General features: G+C 44.1%; 1 protein-coding gene across 2 annotated transcripts; it reads left to right on the top strand.

Annotated features, from left to right (window-relative positions):
- Positions 1-11,945: 11,945 nt before the first annotated feature.
- LOC105463433 (POU class 4 homeobox 2) lies at positions 11,946-15,560 on the top strand. Of its 2 annotated transcripts, XM_011710515.2 has the most exons (3): positions 12,196-12,282; positions 12,433-12,470; positions 12,931-13,882. In XM_011710515.2, the coding sequence occupies exons 1-3, from the start codon at positions 12,196-12,198 to the stop codon at positions 13,880-13,882; spliced, it is 1,077 nt and encodes a 358-aa protein (XP_011708817.1). The 2 variants fall into 2 exon arrangements, with proteins under 2 accessions (XP_011708816.1, XP_011708817.1); XM_011710514.2 differs by having other exon boundaries at positions 11,946-12,474; positions 12,941-15,560.
- Positions 15,561-23,704: the final 8,144 nt, after the last annotated feature.

Here is a 23,704-nt window from a genome sequence, read left to right as displayed (position 1 = left end):
TTATGTATATCAGTCCTCTGTTATGGTTTCTAGCTCACATCCTTAATAATTTTTGGTATTGTCTAACTTTCCAGTTTTATAAAGATGATAGCTATAAAATGGTACTTCACTGGTTACTTAGTGAGATTTGGCATCTCTTCATCATAGTTAGCATTCCAACTATTTTTTGCTAATCTGTAAATTGCATACTTATATCCTTTGTCCACTTTTCTATCAGATTTTGTTTTATGTTGTTCCTTTTTATGTTATTTTCAAGGTTGCCTTGTATAATCCAGGATTTTTACTGTGCTTTTTAGTCAATGCAAATATTTTCTCTTAATTTGTCATCTACCTGTTAAGCTGGGCCACATACCAAAAAAGATTCGAAAGACAAAAAGCATTAGTGAGATTTCAATGCACAATATTCAAATTATTTTCTGTCATAACAATCATTCATTAAGTTAGTCAACAAATACATATCAAGCACCTACTTTATACAGATTGCAACGGTAAGCATGCTGAGGCCACAAAAAGGAGTAAAACACAGACTCTGTCTTCAGGGATTTCACAGTCTCATTTAGGAGATCAGATAAGGGAAAAACATATACAAATATAAAGTAATAGCTTCCATAAGTGAAACTGGTATGGGTCTGTAGGGACCGAGTTTGAAAGTACAGCAGATGTCCAGATGGAAAAATCTAATAAACTGTTGGAATGTGAAACTGACTGGAATGTGAAACTATCAAAAGAAGTCAGAGTAATAGGGTTTGGAGAGGCATCTTGGTGAGAGTAGAAGCTATTAAATTGATGGAATTAGTAAGGGAGAAGTGAAAACAGAGCTGATAGATCCTTAGGCAAGCACTGCCTTTTGGGAAATGGGAGAGTAGCCAAGGAAAATGAGGAAAAAAACCACAAATGTCTCAGAGAGTAGATATGTAGAGTACTCTTGACTTGAGAAAAGGAACCATACCAAATATTCTCAGGTTTTGGTATTGAATATGTTTTTCTCTTAGAATTTTTTTTGAGGCAATAAGTTAGAAATGATGTTAAACTGGTAGATGAAGCCTGGCTACAAAAATGTCAGACTCTCTGAGCAAGATAAAGCACCAACCAACACCATTTAACCCCCTTCTTCCCTGGATAGATCTTTGACTTAAGTAACAAATATTACATAAGCCCACATTTTAACATATAATATTGGGGAGATGGGCTATTGGGTGGCTGGCCTTGCTTGATGGACTGGAAAGGGTGGGAGAAGAACACCAAGAAAGAACAAATCCTGCTTTAAAGAATGGCTCTGCTAAGGCTGGCGCATCCTGCCTTTACAGATTATATGTTTAAATCCATGGCAATCCATTTCAAGAATGAGAGGATTACCAGTGCTCACATTCTGTAGATTGTTTTGATATTGTTCTATTATTAGCTAACATTTATTAAGTGCTTATTACATCCAAGGAAATATGCTAAGCCTTTTACATGCAATATGCCATTTAATCTACTCAATAACCTAGGAGAAGAATTTGCTATTATTATCCACATTTTTCAGATGGGCAAAATAAGCACCAAAGTCAATAACTAGCAGAGTCAGCACAGATTTCCAAGTGTGAAGCCCATGCTTTTGGAAAAAGTACCACAGAATTTGTAAACTAAAAGGTCATTGGAATGGTAAGAGGGAACACCATCAGTAGAGAGTCAAGGATTGAAATAACCTTGCCAGAAGTTAAGAAACAACTGGGTGGTAAGCAAATGAAAGTAGTAAATGTAACTGCCATTTCCAAATCTGATGGTGAAGAAAGAGAGACATCAAAGGGATAAAAAAATTAAGAAAGTGTTTCTTAATTTAAATTTTATGGCTAATACATCTCAAATATATTTGTAGAGTAAGAAGAGAAAGACTGGGGAGGAGAAATTGAAGATTCAAGAAAAAGCAAATTGATAGACCGCAGTTCCGAAGGAAGTGAGAGGGTAAAAACTCATGACATATGAAAGAATTAACCTGGAGGAGGAATTTAAGTTAATACTTAGGGGAGAATCAAAGAAGGAGATGTTGGGGGTGGAAACACAGAAAAAATGATTAGGTGATGGTAGAGCAGTTAAGTGGTAGAACATGTAATAGTAAATCATTTTCCTGGTAAACTATGAGGTGAGGTTATGCTCAAAGTCATCATGGCAGAAATGGAGAATATTTGCAGCATATTCTGTAAAGAATGAGATGGAGAGCCAATTAAAGGAGAGTAAAAGGGAAACTGAGAGGTAGAGAAAAATAACGTTAAGGCTGGAGTATCAGTCAGGGTTTAACTGCAAATAACAGAAATGACTTTAGCTATTTTAAGAAGAGAGAGATTTAATACAGGTGGATGCTTACAAATCTTGGGAAAGGCTGAAGTAGCAGACTCTAGGCTGAACTTCTGGGAATGATTCCCAGAACCATGGTGCAGAACTAGCTTGCCAGGAAAGCTGTGAACTCTACCATAATCAGGGAAAAGGAAGGAACTGGTGAAACTAAAGAGTTAGGAAATACACCATCTTAGAGGTACACAACTGTTGGCTTTAAAGAAGTACCGCCCCTCTTAGACTCACCACTTGAGAATAAATTACCCACACTTCTGTCTCTTGGTTACATCAGTACCTGAGCTGTAAGGGTGTGAGAAATGTAACTTTTAGCTTCATGGACCCTGCATGGCAGGAAGGCACACTGGTAAGAGGCTGGAGGGGATGTTGAGTGGCAAGCTACCATATCTGTGACAGATGAATAACACAAACATATGGTAAATTACAATTTAAAGAGAAACTATTCTCCTTACTCTTTCCGCTGAAATCAGCAGTATATAGGCAAAAGGAAAGAAAATGACTAGTTTGATATGTAAAAGGTAAGGGAGCAAAGAAATCAGGATGTCTCACCTGGTCACTATAGAAATGACTAACCATATGGTCCGGACTAGGTAAGTGGTCAAAAGAGGCCAGGAGAAATCAATGAAGTATGAGGATAGGAATAGGCCAAATGAGCATAATGTTGATAACGCCTACTTTGGCCTTGAGAGCCAAAGAAAAGATGCAATGGGCACACAACACCACGAACTGTAGTATTTCTGTTTTGAGGAAAGTTATTAATACTTTTGAGTACAGTGTGCTTATTTTGATGCTAGGACAAATTGATGTCTCATGCATATCAGAAAAAAGTAGTCAAGGCACAAAGCTATGGTATCTACCAGAGCACTTGTTAGTTGAACTATAATTTGGTGATCTGTATATGCATATAAAGGAGAGAAAGAAAGGGGAAACAACACATATTTGGGTACAAATGTATAATTTTATGTTTGATTCACATACTTCTATATATGCATGAGATTTACACGCAAATTGTAGGCTGTGTATAAAATTTCAAGAAAGGATAAATGCTTGAAGGTGAATTTGTTGTCGTCGTAAGGTCCTTCTGCTGCAGTTAAAAAAAAAATTGAGAGTGGATGCCTACAAGGATTTTAACATGTTTTATGCACTCAATTCATATTTATATAGCTAAGAAGTATTTATAATCTTTGCAGTCAACCTATTAGCATTTCTCCTTAGGTTTTTCTGTTTCCTACAAAAGGCATGCTGTTTTGTTTCTAATTCATCTGGGGATGGGAGAGGAAGGAAAGAGGCTTCAGATCCTACAGATTCATACAATTTGACATGGGCTGTAGGTCTCCATTTCCTGGTGGCTTCCGAGCAGATGCTCAGCCATGACTCCATTGAATTCTACTTGTATGTCTGCAAATCTCTCCTTTTGTAAGATTTTCCTTTATCTCTGAAAAGAGGCAGTGAAGTTTGCTTTCCACCAGGCTGCTTTGATTTCCTCCCAGTGCCTCGAACAAACGTCAACAGAGCGCTCTAGGGGCAGTCTCATGTGTCTCTCAAACAAAATAAAGGAGAACATGCAGTGAACATCGGAATGGAGTCACTGTACCTTCTTTCCACACCTTTTTAAAAATCTAGTGCATGATTAAGAGTTTATTGCATACTTATATGTAGAATACTGCTCTAAAGTCTTTGTACGTTGAAAAATATACACTGGAAATAAAATAAACCCTACTTAGGTAACAGAAAAATGCATTCACATTTTTTAAAACATAGGGACACAACTCTTGTGGTAAGGTATACAAGAAAAAGATTGACCATGAATCCTTAAATGCTGATTAATCTTTTTTTTTGAGTGATCCACAAACAGGGAAAGGGAACAAACTGCTCCCTTTAGAGGGTCATTGTTTTGTGAAATCCTGTGGGATAGGATTGTCCAACCAAAATCTGTTACAGAGACATGTATCTCTTAGGCTCCTATAAATATTTGTCAGTAAGAATGGTTAATAGACATGCCATCTGGTGCCCCTGATGCTCGGAACTTGATAAGGTCTGCATTGTTTTTGCTCAAGAGATTTTGGTTGTATAAACTCCAACACTCAGTATATGTGCTGATGGAAGATGAAGGTCCAAGCTAACTTTGAGAGAATAAAAATATGCAGGTGGGAGAAACAAGGAAACTTGTCTCCTTTGACAAATGTACGGTTCTTGGTTAACTTCTCATTAGCAGTCTGCTCACATCTCATTCACATTAAGAGTATTCCGTTTTCTTTGTCTAAAGTGTTGAGTGGTTATGAATAGTAAGGATAGACTATCTGTAATTATTTTTTAATTATTAATGGTTTTGTTAGATCCTTTCACTTTTACATTACATTTCTGTTAATGTAAGTTAAATCAAAATGTACTTCAGTTTCCAAGCTGTTCCCCAATGTATTTTTCATTCTTTCATAACATTACTTCAGATTTCTATGAGGTGTCTGTGAAAGAGCTTGCCTTTCAGGAGTCACCCTCACCATGCTGATAGATTCAGGTACTGTTCAGTTTTACAAATTCACTGGCCATAGCATTGATTGCCAGCAAATTTTAAATTCACCATGGTAGACAGTGCCAGAGACTTGATAGGTGCAAAAGTCATTTGATCTTAGCCAGCATCTTTAAACCCAATACAGGAGCATCTACTTTATTTAGTGCCTCCAGATGAGAAGTCTGTTAGTGCTTTATAGATACGAAGATTCTCTGTCAGTTAGGAGCTAAAGGAGAGGAGAAAATGAGTGAGTTTGGAAGGAACAGATGTCAGAGGAAGAAACAAGTATCCAGGGTTTGTGGTCCAGCTAAGTACCTTGAAGAGTAGTTCAGTCAGAACAAATACTTAGTACTTAGTCATTAGGAATATAATGACACTCAAGGAAAAAAGAAAAAAAAAAAAAAAGAACTTCCCTGGAGAATAGAAAAAAATCACCTTTTAATCAATTTTTCCATCACCAGCAAAATGATACTTTTGAGGCACACTATTCCCTCAGAGAAATAGTTCTGGTTTGGATTTACTAAGAGGCCTGGTTTCAGATGGAGAATGAAACAACTCACACAAACTCAAATAATAGCCCTAGTGAGCAAAAAGACAAAGAAGAGAGAATGGGTGAAATTTAAAACAAATTTGAAGTATACATAGCCCCGGGAATTCTGGTACCCTTACAGTTGGTGGTGTTTGAAAAAAACAAAACAAACAAACAAACAAAAAGGTTACTAAATCAGCTCTGAGGAGTGGCAGGAGGTGGGAGCCCCTCGAAGGGCAGAATTCCTGGCATGAGGTGGAGGGCAGTGAACCTCAGGGAACCCGACTTCGAGCAGCCAGATCTTAGCCAAAAGTGGATAGTTAACATACACTGCACCGAACACAAAAGCTACTAAAAATGACTGGATAAATTATGCAGAGGGATTTCTGGATTTCTTTCAAGTAATTAAGTTTCGATTTCTTGCATTTATTTTAGTTCCAGGAAGCGCAAGGCGCCATGGATTGCAAAAGTCTTCATTGATTGTTCCAATGCTTTAAGTTTGATTTCGTGACTGGACTTAACTTTGAAAAGAGGTAAACACGCGGACCAAGGAAGCTCACTGCGAAGAAAAATAACAGTTCGTTGGGACAAGCAGACACGGGGTGCCTGCTTCTGCACAGAACGCAGAGGTCCGCCCCCTCCCCCAAATGGTGCGCTGGAAGAAGAGGGGAGAAAGAGAAACGTGTGCGTGTCTGAATGGGTGTGCGTTAGTGTCAGCACGTGTGTGTCTGCGTGCCTGCATGGGTGAGCGCGCGCGCGCGCACGTATATGTGTGTGTGTGTTTGTGTGTGTGTGTCTGCATAAATGTGTGAATTTGAGCCCCTGTGCTCTGGAAGAGTGCAGAGTTAGGTGCCGAGGAGTTGAATCCTTCCCCGGGGCAGATTTTAGTTTCCTGGAACCTACTGTGTTTGCTTCAAAGGTTAGTCGATGCCAGTGGGTCCAATCAGCTGTCCCTGCATGTGAGTTCCTGGCCACAATCAGCCTTAGCAAACCCACCAGACGGAATTGAGAGGGCGTCTAGGAATCTCTAAGGCATCCGGCCAGCCTGGGCTGGCTGCGTCCTGCGTCCTCCTCCTCCCAGTCTACTTTCCTTGAAACTGAGCTCTGCTTTCTTTCCTCCACCGGGAAAAGGGGAACCGTTGCTTTCTCTTCTACCTTGTCTCCCTTCATTCTCCTGTCTTCTGCCGGGCTGCTTTCCTCTGTTCAGCATTACCTAGAGAGAGCCACACGTGGCTTGCTCTGCCACTACAGGCCCCTAGTCTAGGCCAAGTCTCTCCCAACCTCCAGAGTATGCTCTCTGGAGTGCCGATAGCTTTTACTTTTGTCCCCTCTTCCTCCCTGAATCCTACTTGGCTTTGATGGGAGGGAAAGAGGTTGTGAGTCTTTATTTCGTTCTAGAAGGGCCTGGAAACTACTGGATGCAGAGATTTCTGGTGACACTCGCTGACTATTTGCATTGGAAGGTTAGGAGAGAGAGCCGGAAAGGCACTGAAAGGAGGTGGTTACCCTTCGGCATAGGGGGTGCCTGGCATCTTTGGGCGAGAGAGCGACTCCTTTAACGTAGGAGAGGGGGACTTGGGGCTCACGAGGAGCCAGTGACAGGGTAGTAGTGAACATACTCAGAAGAGAAAAGATATTTGAACAAAACGCAGCCATCACTCCTCAAACATAAATCCCTATCTCAATACTGAAGCCCCAAAGCGCCCTCCTTCACCTGAACTTTGCTCTGTAGCGACATCCCTGGGGGCTTCCAGAAGTTTGTTTCAGGGATAATTCCCTCTTGTGTCTTCTTTTTTCTGCCTGTAACAGTAGAAGTCAGGGAAGAGTTTAATCTACGCGCCCCCCACCCCCACCCCAAACTTTTCTGCCTCAAGCCAGGAGTCCAGAGAGAGCTCAGGGCGTTCGTCTTCTATTCAGAATCTGAAGCAGATTGGCTGATTTTGAAATCCGTACAAAAACAGATGGGGGAAATCCCTCCTTTCCGAAACTCTTTCTTCCACAAACCACTTTCTCCCTGAGATCGAAATGGTGAGCGAATAGGGCCAGATCTGTCTTTTCAGAAATCTTCCTTGTAGTCCAATTCAATTCTGTTTGAAATACAAAGAAATCACACTGCCCTTAATAGATTAAAATTTAATAAAAGACATTAGGTCCGGTAAAATATGAATGCACTACTTAAAATTTTAATAGTAAATTAGGACCCAGATACAAGGAGGAGACAGTGATTTCTCCCCTTGGGATCGCTTCAGGCGCAGGCTGATTTTCTAGTGGGGGGCGCCTACTGCAGGGACCCTTTGTCCAGAAGCCTGAGGGGAATCTCCAGCTACTCCTCCTCACCCAGGGGTGGGGGGTGGTGAGGGGGGCTGTTCACATCTGTCTGCATCTGCCAGAGGACTGGACAGAAGCTATTGTCAAACAAAGAGGCTTGGTGAGAAGAAAGGAGCGCCTCCTGTAGGCACACAGTTGATCCATTTTCCATCTTGCTGCTTAAAAAATCAAATGTTTATTTTCCTTTTACTAGGTAGGTCTGTAGGTGTGCAGATGCACAAGTGTGAATAGGGGCTTGGGCATAGGTATGTTGAGGTCGTAGGAAGCAGGTTTCAAATTTTGGGTCATTTGCCTCCACCCCTTGGGTTTATTGCCAACTTTCCAATTGTTTAGATAGCTCCTGCTAACGGCGGGGCTGGAGTCTTTTTTCCTCGCATAGAGGCTTCCACACTCGCTGGAGCACTTTGCAGCAATGCCTCTGGGCAAAACCGAAATGGGTTTTATTGATATCACCGCAACGACGTTGGTATTCTGGACACTCCTGAAAGGAGAGACTGCAAGATTGCAAGTCTTGGTTGATGAAGGAACAATTGCTTTTTCCCTCTAATGCAACACAATCACTGTTCATTTTTCACTTTGAGTGGGAAATGGAGAAGTCTAACTCTATGATTTGACTTTTAAAAAATGTATGTGTTTTCTAGGAGGAAGGAAATCCAGGTAAATAAACTCTTGAATTGCTCTACGACCACATATTAATTTACTTCAACTTGATAATTTGAAAACACAGCCTTCCTTTTTTTCTTGTCCGGAATTAGGGATATCACTGAGAAATATCAGAGAGATAAAAATGTTATGTTAAACATTTTTTAAAATGATATATGAATTTCAGTTACCAGGAAAATATTCTCATGGGAGTTTTCTTGCTTAAAATAGTTTTGGTCAATAAATTCCGTATCAAACAAAGTTTGTCCAGTCATGTCAACAGTGTCCCTCTCTATTTCATGAATTTATTATGGTACCTTATTTACCATATGAAGTGGTGACAAGTGTTTAGCATTTTGGAGATCAGTTGTCAGTTACTATTAAAATCAAGATTAATTCATATTAACGATATGCATTTCTCAATACTCCCAGGTGACAACATACATTAAAACAACTATTGCAAGTAATTAAGCTCAATGAAGGGGGAGGGGACAGAGAGAGGTTCAAAATACCCCAAATATTTGATTTTCAATTCAAGTTCAGCAGACTGTTGCCACAATAATGCTTGGGAAACTCCTCAGGGTTGCTTTTTACTTTACATCTAATTAGGTACCTAATGAAAGAGAAGAATTTTTTCCCCATGTGGTTTTTCTCCTTGATTTTTTTGTGCCTTTTTTAAAACACATAAACACACTATTTAGGAGTGGCCATACCCAAAAGTTTCTCATGTGATTCACTTGCTGTAATAATCTGGGGAAATTGGAAAGAAGAGGACGTTTGTCTTCCAGTTATTTTCCATCTTCACTCTCACTTTGGCCCTTTGGCCTTTATCGAGTATCCATAGAAAACACACCCAAAATATTTTTATGGATTTTTTATTAGGCTTTAAAGATGCTCAACAGTTAATACTAATTAGACCATCCAAAGCCTTTTGAAGATTAAGCAAATTGGACAACCCTTGTTAATTAGAACATAATTTGAAGTTTGAAATTATATCACTGATGAAGTAGTCTAATTAGTATGACGATATGTTAATGGACCAGTGAGACATAGTGCCGGTAGAGTTGGCATGAACCTCTTCACGGCTTGCAGGAAATCCTCCCTCCTATACCGACATTAATAAAAGATTTCTATAGACTTCAGCCTTTCCACGATGACATACAATTTATAGTACACACAATGCATTAGCTCATAGCACTGCTCAATTTTTTCACTATTATGAAAACTAATAAATTCGTCAAGCTGAATTAAGCATACAAATCAGATGAGGCATAGCAGATTACACAGTGAAGCGCGGTGTCTCCCGAGCCTAAATGAAATTTCAATCTAATAATTCCTTCCTGGCCCAGTCATAATTTGTTTAGAGATGTTGTTCTACTTCTTTCAAAGCGCTATTCGCACTATAATTAAATGATACTCAAGCTTTTAACTTTGATTTATTTCATTTCTTGAAGCTTGAGACAGTGAGAGCTGTACAATGTCATTTTTTTTGTTTCCTTGAAAATTACTCTGGCTGTTGTTGAGGCAGAAATTAAACACCTAAGCACTTACTTGAACTGTCCGGCACAAGCCACATTCATTCACTTCAACACTCCCCTCTCCCTGCCCCATGTCCAGGTTTATCTGAGCTCACACCCGGGAACACTGCTGCTAGGAATCCCCTTCGGCTACTATTTATTATTTCCCCCCACACAGGGGAAGAGAAAGGCAAGCCCGGGAGGATCCAGGGAAAGCGGAAGGGAATTAAGGACCATGGACAGAGCCTGTCGCGCGCTTGTTGCTGCCGCCTTCCCCAGCACTCTGGCGACTCCTGAGGACAGTGGTCCCATCTTGAACCCCCTATTCTGCCCGGTTGAGGTCAGGGGTGGAGAGGCGGTCCCCTACTCTCCACCGCCGCTTCCGGGAGCTGACCACCCGAGGGTTCCCCTTTTCCACTCTCCTTCCCACTCTGTTTTTGTCCCAGCGTTCGCCAGCGCCTCTCAGGCCTGCCGCCTGCTCTCGCACCTGCTCGCCTTCCCCAGGCGCCCAGTGCCTGCACCTGCTCCCGGTCAACCCCGGTCCGGATTGGGCCACCCGCGGGTTCCTGCGTCGGGGTCGCGGGGCCTTCTCACCCTCGCCTGCACCCTGCTCCTTCCGCTCTCTAGGGAGGTGACAGAAGCCCCCAACACCGCGGGAAGTAGAGAGAAAATGGGATCCAGAAGGAGAGGGAGGAAGCAGTGTGTGTGTGTGTGTGTGTGTGTGTGTGTGTGTGTGTGTGTGTGTGTCAGAGAGAGAGAGGTTATCTCCTTTTGCAACTGGAACTAAGAGTGTGTGTCCATCTCTAGGAAAAGTGGTCTGCAATGGGACTGGGACAGAAGTAGGAGTGAAGTGTCAGCTAAAAATAGGCTCCGCACGGAGAGGCTGTGGAAATGAAGATAAGTGGGGCTTGTGCCAGCCCGAGGGTGTTTATGTGTGTGTGTGTGTGTGTGTGTGTGTGTGTGTGTGTGTTGTGGGGTGTATTCAGCAGCACATGCGCTGTGTAATTTCTGACCTTCCCTCTCCCTCTGTCAGTTGCCCCTTCTTCCTTTGATTGTGGCTAATGAAGAATAATAAATCCAGGGGCAGGGTTTGTCAGTGGATCCTTCCAAGACTCAACTCACACTGTACTGGATACAGGGAGGAGGAGGAGAAAAGGGGGGCAAGAGGAGCGTGTGTGTGTGCCTGTGTGTATGTGTGTGTCTGTGTGTTGTGTGGGGGGGAGACACGGGGAGGGGGAAGAGTCGCATGCGCACAGACGACCCGAGCCTGCTCCGCCGCTGTCCAATCCGCTGAGAGCTGCGAGAAATCGAGTGAGAGAAAGCCCTGCAGCCCCTGCGACCCCATGTCTCTTTGGCACCAGGCACCCGCCGGACCGTGGGGTGCTCGTAACAGAGCGCCGACCTCCGCTCGTATTGGGGCGGGAGCTCAGAGCGGCGCGCAGGACCAGGGTTGGCCGCAGAGTCTGTGTTCTCAGCGGTGGCCGGGAACCTGGGATCAGGGTCACCTGAGCTGACGGGGTGGGGGCGGGCCGAGTGGGGTTGGAAGCCTGGAACTTAGTGGTAAGCAGGAGGCGTGGGAGGAGGCAGCCAGGTAAGAGGCACTCCCAGTAGTCCAGGGAAAACCCTACCCAACGCTGGCTTGGGCCGCAACTTTATTTGGGAGTTTCTTTTTCCGGTGAGACAGAGACCCGGCAGAAGAAGCGGGAGGGGCTGGAGGCTGGTCCTTAGATAGGCACTGCCTGGCGACTGGAGCGCGGATCTGGCCACTTGGGTGGGGTTGAGTGGGGGCGCGATTGTGAGTAGCAGCCGCGGGACGCTGCAAAGGGCGGCGGCAACAGAGCGCCGGCGGGGGCAGAAAAGGGGCGGCGGAGGGCGCGGTGGGGGAGCGCGAGGCGAGTGCGGGGAGAGCAGAAAGGACTCAAGCCTGAGGGGAGTAGAGAGGGAGAAGGGGCAACGCGAGAAAACTAGCAGGAGCCGGCGTTTCCTGGCAAGGGAGGGTGGAGGCGCGCGGGAGAGAGGGAGGGCGGGGGGCGCGGGGGTAGGCGCGGGGAGAGAGGAGTATAACTCGCCGGCCGCGAGGAGCGGGGGCAGTTTCGGGCGCCGAGGTCTGCAGCCAGCGGCAAACGGAGTCAGGCATCGGTTCAGACTGACAGCAGAGGCGGCGAAGGAGTGCGTAGCGGAGACCAGGGGTGCGGAGCCCGGAGGCGGCGGCGGGTGAGCGCAACTTCGCACGGCCCTTCCCAGCTCCAACCCCGGCCCGGCACTTCTCGGAGGGTCCCGGCAGTCGGGGCCAGGGAGTGCCTCTACGGACTAGCGCCCCGGCGGGCGAGAAGATGATGATGATGTCCCTGAACAGCAAGCAGGCGTTTAGCATGCCGCACGGCGGCAGCCTGCACGTGGAGCCCAAGTACTCGGCACTGCACAGCACCTCGCCGGGCTCCACGGCTCCCACTGCGCCCTCGGCCAGCTCCCCTAGCAGCTCGAGCAACGCTGGTGGCGGTGGAGGCGGCGGCGGCGGCGGCGGAGGCCGGAGCAGCAGCTCCGGCAGCAGTGGCAGCAGCGGTAGCGGCGGCGGGGGCTCGGAGGCTATGCGAAGAGCCTGTCTTCCAACCCCACCGGTGCGTATTTCTGCATAATCACCGCTTAAAGGCACATTTTGACAGCCCCCTTTATCTGCTTGATGTTTTTTTCATGTCTGCACAGCAAATCACCCCACACCTCCAACCAATTTTCCCCCCTCTCTCTCTTAAGTATTCAGTGGGTCTTGCCTTTCATATTAATTTTTATGACCTGGGATGTTGCCTTTGCGCGTGTTGTGTTGTGTTGTGTTTCGTTGTGTCTACAGGCTCACTTTCCTCCTCCTCCTGCACTCTCGGCTTCTTTCGGTGGCTTCTCTCTTTTTCTCTTCACCTCCTGGTTTCAGGATTATTATTATTATTATTATTATTATTATTATTAATTATTTTAACGATCTGGGAATGTTGTAGGCGCGGCGGCGGTGTCGAGCCCTGGGCCTGGGCTTCCGGAGAGAGCGCGTACAATTCCCTGCTGAGCGTAATGTGTGCCTTCTACTTGCAATTGCAGAGCAATATATTCGGTGGGCTGGATGAGAGTCTGCTGGCCCGCGCCGAGGCTCTGGCAGCCGTGGACATCGTTTCCCAGAGCAAGAGCCACCACCACCATCCACCCCACCACAGCCCTTTCAAACCGGACGCCACCTACCACACTATGAACACCATCCCGTGCACGTCGGCCGCCTCTTCTTCGTCGGTGCCCATCTCGCACCCTTCCGCGCTGGCAGGCACGCACCACCACCACCACCATCACCACCACCACCACCACCAACCGCACCAGGCGCTGGAGGGCGAGCTGCTGGAGCACCTGAGTCCCGGGCTGGCCCTGGGCGCTATGGCGGGCCCGGACGGCGCTGTGGTGTCCACGCCGGCTCACGCGCCGCACATGGCCACCATGAACCCCATGCACCAAGCAGCGCTCAGCATGGCCCACGCGCACGGGCTGCCGTCGCACATGGGCTGCATGAGCGACGTGGACGCCGACCCGCGGGACCTGGAGGCATTCGCCGAGCGCTTCAAGCAGCGACGCATCAAGCTGGGGGTGACCCAGGCAGATGTGGGCTCCGCGCTGGCCAACCTCAAGATCCCCGGCGTGGGCTCGCTTAGCCAGAGCACCATCTGCAGGTTCGAGTCCCTCACACTGTCGCACAATAACATGATCGCGCTCAAACCCATCCTGCAGGCATGGCTCGAGGAGGCCGAGAAGTCCCACCGCGAGAAGCTCACCAAGCCTGAGCTCTTCAATGGCGCGGAGAAGAAGCGCAAGCGCACGTCCATCGCTGCGCCAGAGAAGCGCTCGCTCGAAGCCTACTTTGCCATTCAGCCTCGGCCCTCCTCTGAAAAGATCGCCGCCATCGCAGAGAAGCTGGACCTGAAGAAAAACGTGGTGCGCGTCTGGTTCTGCAACCAGAGGCAGAAACAGAAAAGAATGAAATATTCCGCCGGCATTTAGAAGACTCTTGGCCTCTCCAGAGACGCCCGTCTCTTCGTCCCCCCTTTTCTCACCTTCTCTCTCCTGCCTCTTTTCACTTTTGGCGACCAGAAACAATTCCAGTAAATGTGAATCTCGACAAATCGAGGACTGAAGAGGAAGCGAACAAGCGAACAACTGAGCCCAAGCCGGTGAGAATGTAAGACAGTTTCTCAAAGGAAAGAATAACAAAAGATGGCATTTGTCTGTTGTAGCAAAGTTGTCCCTTTGAACCCCACCTCGGATCCTTCAGAGGAAATGTGGAGATGGCTGTTTGCAGGAAGGCAGACGAGACAGCCTTTAAAAAGTCCACAAGAATGATCAAGTAAGATTTGTTTTTATTCTTACAGACATCACCCCTGTTCAAGTTGAAAAGTACACTTTGCAACTATTTTTCAGAAATAGAAATTGATTCAGGACTAAAACTTTAAACTAGAGTTGATGCTTAATGTGATAGAGACATCTCTAAAGTATTTTGAATTTTAAAAAAAGATGGCAGATTTTCTGCATTTACACTGTATATTATATATATATTTTTATTGTGGTTCTTACCCCCTTTTTCCTTCTCTGAAGTGTTAATGCTTAAGAAAAGAGTTGCGCCTGCTGTGTCCACTGATCTTGAAAGCTATTATTGGTTATTGCAGAACAACCCTCTCTGTAAATTATTAATTTATCTCTCTAGCAACTTAATTTTGTGCACATTCTAATTAATTAAACTTCTTTCGTCTAAAAAAAGTGGGGGAAATGTATAGCTAGTAACATTCAAAAAATTTTGTTTGATGAGTTTACTGAATTTTTACAGCTTTCCTCCTATACTGTGTTCCTTTTGACCCATTTGTATATTCTCACTTGAATGAAGATTGTTTTTTTCTTTGTTTTTACTGGTAGTGTTCTGATTTGTGAGTAGACACTCAGTAATGGATGTCTTAATCGTGTAGACCTGATTCACTGTCTGAAGTATTGTTTACTTCGTTACATATTTAATGGGGATTCCCACATTGTCCCCATGACACATGAGCGCTCTCACTTACCCTTACACACACACACACACACACACTCACACACACCTCTAACAGAAGGGAAGAAGCAGTTGGAAGCATGACTGATGCACCATTTTCTAGCTTTAGGTGCATTTGCCACTTGGTGTTTGCCCTTCGCATTTTAAGATTTCACCAAGGTATTTCAGTCTTCCAGTTTTCAATTGCTTTGTTGGCTACATGTTAACATTTATAGGAATCCTTCAGTTTTTCCTTTTGGAGGTTTGTTTGTAGAAAAACTAATTTGAACTATAAGAAAGACAGTGCACTGCTTGTAAATTCACATTGTTTGGAAAAATTCTTTTGGAACAAAAAATTAGGTACTTGATAACTGGTACCTTATCTACTGTAAATATTTCATTAAAAATGATGCACACATAGATATATTCTTACAAATTTTGCTGTATTGCTGTTCCATTTGAGGTTCTCCAAAGTCTTGAGTTCTGTATATGGCCTGGTTTCTTGTTTTTATTAATAGATGGTTTATTTACTATGGTAATGTATTAATTTATTTTTGGTGTTGTTTGATTGTCTTTCATTGAAGAGATAATTTTAATGTTTTATTGGGAACGTATGCTGCTTTTTCATTAAAATATGTTATTAAAATTAAATGGCTTTTAAAATGTGATGTTATTTTAATCATTTATGTGGGAAGTGTTTTGGCGGGAGACTTTTTAAAAGGAGGAAGCACATTTTGATGATTTATTAGGGAGTGGTTGTTATGAAAGTATAGCTTGGACTTAGTAGGGGCTGTTTCTCTGGTAAAGTATTAAAGAACAAGGTTTATAACAGCTTTTTAATAGTGAGAGCTCATCTCACAGGATACTTCACTTTCCTGCCCAGAAGAAATTACGATATTTGGCTCCAAATATCTCCCTTGGAGTTCTTCCTTCAGACTTGCAATAATTCTGCAAAAAGAATCTTTATAAGCAGAGATATTGGATGGAAACAATTTCATGCATTCCCTCCCATCTCTCAGGAGTAAAAGTAAGAAAGGAACTCAGCTTACTTTTTAGCAGCTCTAGGAGACTGGGTGTGGCAAGAGCCAAGGCCTGGTCGGAGGAGTACAGCACCCTGGTTGAGGCCCAGAAACGAACCCACTATAGCCTTCAGTTTGGTCACCACCACGGGAAAGCAACAAACCTAGACAGAGCAGGAAGCACCTGAGTTGCTGGCTTAGGAAGTAAAGTCTCTCTCTCTCTCTCTTCCCTCATTTCCCATGACCTTTAAGGAAACTCACATGGCAGAGTAGGGCTGAGGAAGAAATGCTATGTAGTTAGAAGTAGCAAATTTTTGCCCTCTTCTGTGATTCACCCTGACACCAGAGTTGGTGGGAAGTCTGTCTGACTCTGGTTTGGCACTGACACAAGAAAATTCATCATGCTTGATGCAGTCATTTCTTCTTCTGATCCTAGCTTAAACACATCTCTCCACTATTTTAATAATATTAAGACTCCCTACAACAGTTGGACAACATACTTAATATCAGGTTTTCAAAGATTTTTTTTCCCTCAGTAAGTGTCTGGTTTAGATATTTGTGTTATTAATATCTCATACTATTAATTAATATAAGAATATCACGCTAATCTATAGCTCAAATGAGAGGAAGAACTAGATCATTCTCCGGGAGTAATTCTATTAACCTGAGCTGTGACTCCTCTGATATGGAACTATCTTGAAATGTTTCTTATTTTGGAGACAAGATTAGGAAATACCCTATGAGTCAATGAAAGTTGTTACAGTGACTCAAGTTGGGATTAAATATTGTTGGAAATATCATAATTTCTGGATGTAACAAAAAGCGTTGTGAAAGTTAGATGGAGAATGGGTGGAAGAACCCCTTTTTATCACTGAAATAAGAAAGACACCTGAAGAAACAAAATCTGAGTGTCCATTAGAAATAATGAGATATTGCATAGGTGCCTAAGAAAACATTAAAACTTGTAGGAATTTAAAAGAAAAAATTGTGAGTTCAAGTATAGTAATACTGATGGTTTAATTCTATTTCTGTCTTGAAGGCTGAAAGTTTCTTCTTCTGTTTCCCTTTGTATTCTTAGATTCGGTTTTCCTGAAAGTCTTTTCAAACAGTCAGCATATGCTGAGTTAAACTCAGCTCGGTACAATGCTGAGTACTAATTTCAGTACCATGGATAGTAACTATAGCACTCAGCTCTACTCCAACTCACCTTTGACCAAAAAGTTTTTAGCTAGCTAGACAACCTTCTGCTTTCTTTCTTTCTCCAGAGTGGAGAAAATGAATAAAATGACTTGAATGTGCAACAGATTCAGCTTGCTTATCTAGGATAAAAATGATATTCAATAACTAACACCATTCCCTTCTCATATGTGGATTTTTAGTGAAAGCGAGTTAGCTGGCAGGAAATAAGACAGATGTGCTAGTGTCTTATTTCTACAAATATAGCATCTATAAATGAAGATGAAAACACTGTAAAAGTAGTAGAAATTGAGAAACATATTGGACAGAAATAAAAAGGAGTTTTAAAAGTGCTTTTGAAGTATATGACAGCTTGCATATGTGCATACATGCGTAAGATTTTTGTGAGAAAAGTGACATAACAACAACTATCCATATATACTTCCATAGTTGAGAGTAAAGGCTTATGTTTTCTCCTGATTCACCAGGTGTTCTTTGTCTCTCGTGTTCCTGGACTTTCAAAAGTACATCGCATTTTGTTAATCTTCTCTGTGTTAGGGTAAGAGAAAACTTTCTTGTCTGCAAAATGGAAATATTTTCATTCTTAGAGCATGCTTAAATATGTGTTGTATGGGAAAAGCTGAAAAGAAATACATTCTGAAAGTTTTTACTAAAGAGAGTCGCAGAGATACAGAGACAATACCAAACCAAAGAGATTTGGAGAGAAGAGGTTGGTCTTAAAGAAAAAATTAAAGCTAAGAATAGGCTGAACCATGTATAAATTGTTGAGAAATATCCATTTGGTGTTGACTTTCAAAATACTCAAATGGATAAGTAGTAGAATGTGTCTGAAAATTCTTGTCATATCAATCAAATCTGCTGGCATTTATGACTTATTTCCTAATTTTCCCCAAGGTCCACAATTGCTATTTTGTTGGAAAGAGATATATTATGAATTGACTTAGTAGCACATCTAGACATCTTGAATATTATGTTTCAGTATTATGTAGTTTATTTTTTAGACTTCCCTAAAAGCAAATGATCCAATCTTTTTGTTCAATGTGGTCATCTAAATCCAAACTGAAATGGAACAGAAATGATCATGTAAGCCCTGGTTGATATCTAAGCACCCTTCATAGCAAAACATTTTAACTCCATCCAGAAAGAAGTAAGTTTCTTTCAGATATCTGACATTACATCAGTTGATCGACTTTTTATCAGATTATGTTTCATTGACACATAGCTTGGGGAAAAATAATGTAAGTATGAAAAAGCAAATGAAGTAGTTAGGATTTACATACAATGTAATACTCTTCTGTTTTCCATAAAGTTGATTTTTAAAAATAAGTGATAGTACATAACACCTTTCAATATCAAGGAGAGATCCTGTTACTTCTCTCTGTGAAGAGAACTGAAACTTTTTCAAGATAATTGAAATTTGAGGGATAAAAATGTTTTATCTCAAACTTCAAATAAATCAATTTATTTTGACCTATCTATTCGAGAAGCTCTTGAGAGACAGTGAAAAATGCATAGAAAAATTCTCTTGATTTTAAAAATAATATTATTCAGAGAATGAAGCTCAAATTTTTCGAGGTAGGCAATGAGAGTAAGTTTAGAAATTTGTTTTTGGAATTGTTTTGCAAAAACCCTTTATATCTCTAGGTAAATGATTCATATTAGAACTCAAAACTTCACTTTACTTTTCAGTTGGTCTTGGAGGGGGTTGCTGCAACAGAAGGGAAAAAAAGGTGGATTGGTATCCTGTAGGACAAAAAGGAAGATAAAGGTTTTCGGATAGTTATGATGTTCCTGAAGTCCACATTTGTCAGGAGACAGACTGATGGCAATGAGAAAAAAAAAAAATCACTAAATTTCCCCTGCCTTGCCCCTTTAAAGGAGTCATTTCCAGTACTGAAAGTCTATTATGAGTGAATTAATAAATTACACAGCAAATCATTAAATCCAGATAATTACAAGGAATAAGTAAGTAATCATTAGTTATCTCAGCTAATTACTGTGGGTCAGAGCCAGCCGGAATGTGAAATCCTCCGCGGGAATTGAAATTAACTTTGCACAGTGAGTCTCTCTGCTTGACATCCCCAGTCTGTAGGCACATGGCAGCTCCCCTGTGAGCCAGTCTTTCTATTTAACTTGGAGAGAATAGAAATAAAATTAAGTGGTGATGTGATAATAGGAAGCTGCTCAGAAAGCAAACTGTGGGTTTTATTCTGTACTTTCAACGCCTGGAGATGAAAAGCTTTATTTACACCGTTTCAAAAAAATTTAAAGCACCCTTGTTGAGATGGGCTCCCCGAACACACATGCACACATATCTACAGTCGACTGTTGTGACAGTCAGATTAGCAGCACATGAAGAAGGCTGAAGAAGAACAAACGTTTTGAGCCCTCTCTCTCTGTCTCTCTCCCTCCCTCCCTCCCTTCCTCCTTCTCTTCCTCCCTCTTCTCTCTTCCTTTCTCTCTCTCTCTCTCTCTCTCTCTCTCTCTCTCTCTCTCTCTGATGTGGGGAAGGGGGAAGGCAGCAGTCAGAAATAAAAAAAAAATATTGCTCTTTGCTTTCATTCCACACAGTGGAAAGGCTGTGGAAAAGTGCAGCCTGGCCTAATAATCTGTTTGTTTTGTTTTTGTTTGGGTAACAATATGCTTTCATCTTGCCACAGGAAGAACCAGCTTAGTGCAAACGTTGTCTCTCGTTGATCTTTTGCCAGATGCTTCGAGAACTGGTGTCACTTGTTTTCTTCTCATACAGCATCACTTTCTGAAGCCAGCCTCCCCTATCCTCTCTCCCTCCACTCCCACCAACCCCTGAGGCCTTCTCAAAGGGCAGAGAAGAGGGCAAAGCCTGGTGCCCGTTGGAAAGTGGAAAATACATCAGTGATAATGTAATTGTGTGTATCACAGGGCTGGGAAAGCCTGGACATACCAAGAAGAAAAAAATCTGCTGTTAATGTATTAAAATTAGGGGGGGTAGAATCTAAGAGCTTTTTTTTTTTTTTTTTTTTTTTTTATCAATTGCAATTAGATGGACAGTCTTTCCGCTCATTCCCTGCTCTAGTCTGGGATGATAATAAAAATTTAATGAAGCCTGGGACGAGCAGAGAGCTCTGTCTAGGGACCGTGGAATAGAATATTTTAACTGTACATTTATACCAACTGTCTGGCTTCAAAGACGTGACTGCTTTTAATCTCGAATTAGAAAACCACAGACTTGAAATTAAATATTAGATACCCCCGGATCCCCTTCCTTTCTGAAATATTGTCACGACTGTTTTCCTCCATTGCCCCGTAACACACATATCTTAGGTCTCCAATTACATTTCCGTGAATAATAGATGGCTTTGATAGGGTGCAGTATTCTGGTGCTTTTGTGTTTTGTGTGTGTGTGTGTGTGTTTGTTTTTTTAAAATAGAGTTAATGCAATATTAATTGGCTGTAGATGTTATAAGAATGCACAGCCCCATTTTCAGGAACAAATCGATGAGATAGGGATGCGAGAGAGGGAAGACGAAGGCTTTTCCCAGTGTAGGTCACTTCTTTGCGGAGAGTCCTTCTCAGAGCTTTGGGTAAGTGAAGAGGCGCCTTAAGTTCCGCAGTCCCAGCTGCTCAGGCTCTGCAGCCTGGAGGCGGGAAAGGGAACAGTGAGACTGAGAAGCAGGACGCGGGGACAGGCGATCGCCCAGAAGCTTTCCTCGCTTTTGGAGGCTAATGCTACGCGCCCGCCTGCGGGGCTCAGGCGGCACCAAGGAATCAAGATCCTCGACCCCACCCTCGGACTCACCACCTAATGCTTTGCACAAGCTGGCCTTGGGTTCCCTGCCAGTCCCGTCTCCCCTTTCTTCCCCTCCGGTTCCTGGTGTGCACTGGTGACAGGCGTTTTGGGAGAGGGTGAGGGGCAGAGTCCAAAGGGCTGGGGGTGCGTGGGATCAGAGCAGAACCTCCCTCCCTCGCTGGAGGAGCTCGCCTGGGCCCCAAGGGGCCCCCAGAGCTGGGGGAGCAGGCGCCTCACCAGGCGCTCAGCCAGGAACCCTCAAGAAAGAGAGGCCCGGGCGCCTCGCCCCCTTGCATTTTACTAATCACGTCTATTTAAATTCTAGCGCGGTCCGCCGCGCTCTCACTGGGAAAGCTCTGGAGAACTGGACCCATCAATTATTCTGAAAAAAATCCCTGACTACGTGAGGCTTCCAGCCAGCCGGAGGGAGGCGGCGGGAGGAGGTGGAGAACCCAGCCCCTACCCCTCTCCCCTCCTCTCCGTCCCTCCCAGCGCGGCCTCTTGATATACAATCAACTTCAGGGTTCTGGGGCCCCAGGGAGCCTTGCGCGCATTCTCAGGGTTCGAGCTTTTGTGGATGAGGAAGGAAGGTGGTGGTAGAAGGTTGAGACCTGGCCTGTGCAGCGCATCCGCTTCCAGAGCTGTTATCCCTTGTGCACCACCCCTTTCTCACTTTTTGCCAGGCCCCTGAAGCTGGCCTAATGGTTGGGGGCTGCTGGGCACGGAGCAGTTTCTACTCGGCCTTCCTCTGCTTCAAGGGTAGGGCCTTCGGGGAGAGTCTAGCTCAGAAACTTTTTAGGAACCTCAGCTTAAAGTCCTGTAGCACGAACCCCATCCCCCATTCAGGCTCCAGGATGCCCCGAGGCCGAGCTGCAATCCAGGCGCGCAGCTGGAAGAACGCGTTCGCCCTAAAGTAGGGAGGCGAGTGAGCCTGGCTAGTAATTACTGCTCCCCCCACCCCCGCCCAGCTTCACCCGCCCCCACCCCGCGCTGGGTCTGCAGCCATTACTCCAGCTGTCACTCGGCGGAAAGCAAGCTCCCTCCCCCCAGCCCCAGAATTGGCTGTAGCTAACAGAAGCCAGTGCCCCCCTCGCCCTCCCATAGGGTCTGGATCGTGGCTCTTAAAAACTTGTCCTAATTTTTCATCAATACTGTACTTCCTCTTTCCTCGCTCCCCTAACTTTTGCATTTTCTGGACCCTGGGAGCATACTCAGAGTCTTATTTGTGTATATGGGTGAGGGTTTTTGCTTTTTATCTCTGGTGGTGGGGGGCTTTCTGAATAATTGGAGGCAGCAAGAAAATGAGAACTGATATTTTTGAGAGAAGCCAACTAGCTTCTGAAATTGTTGTAAGATGCCAAGTCGTCCTGTTAAACTAACGGGGTTTGATTTTTTTAAAAAAAGTTACTGATGTGTTTGTAAGTGACTAAAAGGCTTAAACTAACACCCTCTGTATGATTCGTTCAGGGCAGTGTTTGTGTTCTTGGAAGGCCTGAATGACTCGGGTTGGCAAGGGACACCTGGAGATGCAGGGTTAATACACATAGGGCTGGACAGTCCTACTCTCCCTGTGGGCTACCTTGGCTTTGTTAAATGGCTGTCTGCATTTCTGTGCCTTTTGGTTAAACTGAGTGAAGACTCACTGACTTCCAGAGGCAGAGTAGGTCATGGTTTGGGGAATTATTGGTCGAGTGTGTGATATGATAGAGGTGAAGAATCTTTTTGCAAAAACAGTCACATGACGCTCCAAATTCAACAGCAGTCCCAAGCCCAAAAAATATAATAAGGCTTCTGACCTTTGCGAAGAAGGGGCACCTTTTGTGCTCACTAGTTATAAACCTAGGAGCCCCTATTTCTTGCACTGGGGTGAGGGTGGAGTGTCTCTCCCTAGGTGGCAGCTGGCTCCTTGGTGTACCGAAGCAAGGCCTGGATTCTAAAGGTTCTTTAAGAACTGACCTGAACCAAAGCATTTTACAACAGAGTGAAGGCACCTTTTGCAGCATAGCAGAGGGCCATTGTATACCCCCTATCAGCCATGCTCCATGGACATGCAGATTCCAAGATTCTCAACTTCAACTCTGGCATTTTCCTCAAAACTTCTCACCTGCATCACACACACACACACACACACACACACACACACCACAAAGCAACAAATGGGCACACTCCAAGCCATTCTCCTGCAATACCCCCTGCCAGCATGCTTGGTGAAACTTTTCAAACTCACTCAGAATGCCACTTTCTTAGTCTTACCAAGACGCTTGCTTCTCCTGGGAAGGTGCTTGAGACTCCTCTTTCTGTGTATCTTTTTTCAAAGCACCTGATGGGGCTTTTACCTTTTGTTTGCTACAGGTGTCTTGCCTGTGGGTCCTCCCTTTACGCAGAGCCCAACACGGTGTCTTTTTGGCAGGAGCACTTCTGGCTCCAAAGGTGGAAGCCATCTGCATTTCCCGGGGAACACAGGGGACCTGGCCTGCAGCTGGGCTCAGCAGAGACAGGCAGGGATGAGGATCCAGAATTAAAGTGAGGATCTCTTTGGAAGCAGTGTTCAGTGCTTCAGTCTTTACCCTCTCCAGGGTTTTGTGGTGGCTTTCAGAGAGGGTAGCCTGGCTAACTGGTTTTAAGTCCCATTTTGGTACCAACTCCAAGGTACCAAGTAATGGTGCCTAAGCGCTAACTTTCCATTTCAGTTTCTGGAGGTGACATTTTGTCACCTTGAGCCAGAATGAAGGCAGCTCCTTTCTCCTTCACCTCCAGAGTGTTAGGATTTTGTTGGGGAAGAGAACTCGGCCCCTGGCTTTTGAGCTAGAATGTCTGATTCC

This window comes from Macaca nemestrina, chromosome 3 (assembly GCF_043159975.1).
Source record: "Macaca nemestrina isolate mMacNem1 chromosome 3, mMacNem.hap1, whole genome shotgun sequence".
In the NCBI taxonomy this organism is placed as follows: Eukaryota; Metazoa; Chordata; class Mammalia; order Primates; family Cercopithecidae; genus Macaca; species Macaca nemestrina.
This window is presented reverse-complemented; position numbering and strand designations above follow the sequence as displayed.

What these genes read in the sequence shown, in the direction of transcription:
- LOC105463433 (XM_011710514.2), top strand. Translation starts at nt 12,190, where the DNA reads ATGATGATGATGTCCCTGAACAGCAAGCAGGCGTTTAGCATGCCGCAC. An exon ending in CCTGTCTTCCAACCCCACCG is followed by an intron (nt 12,475 to 12,940) that starts GTGCGTATTTCT and finishes TTGCAATTGCAG; the next exon opens with AGCAATATATTCGGTGGGCT.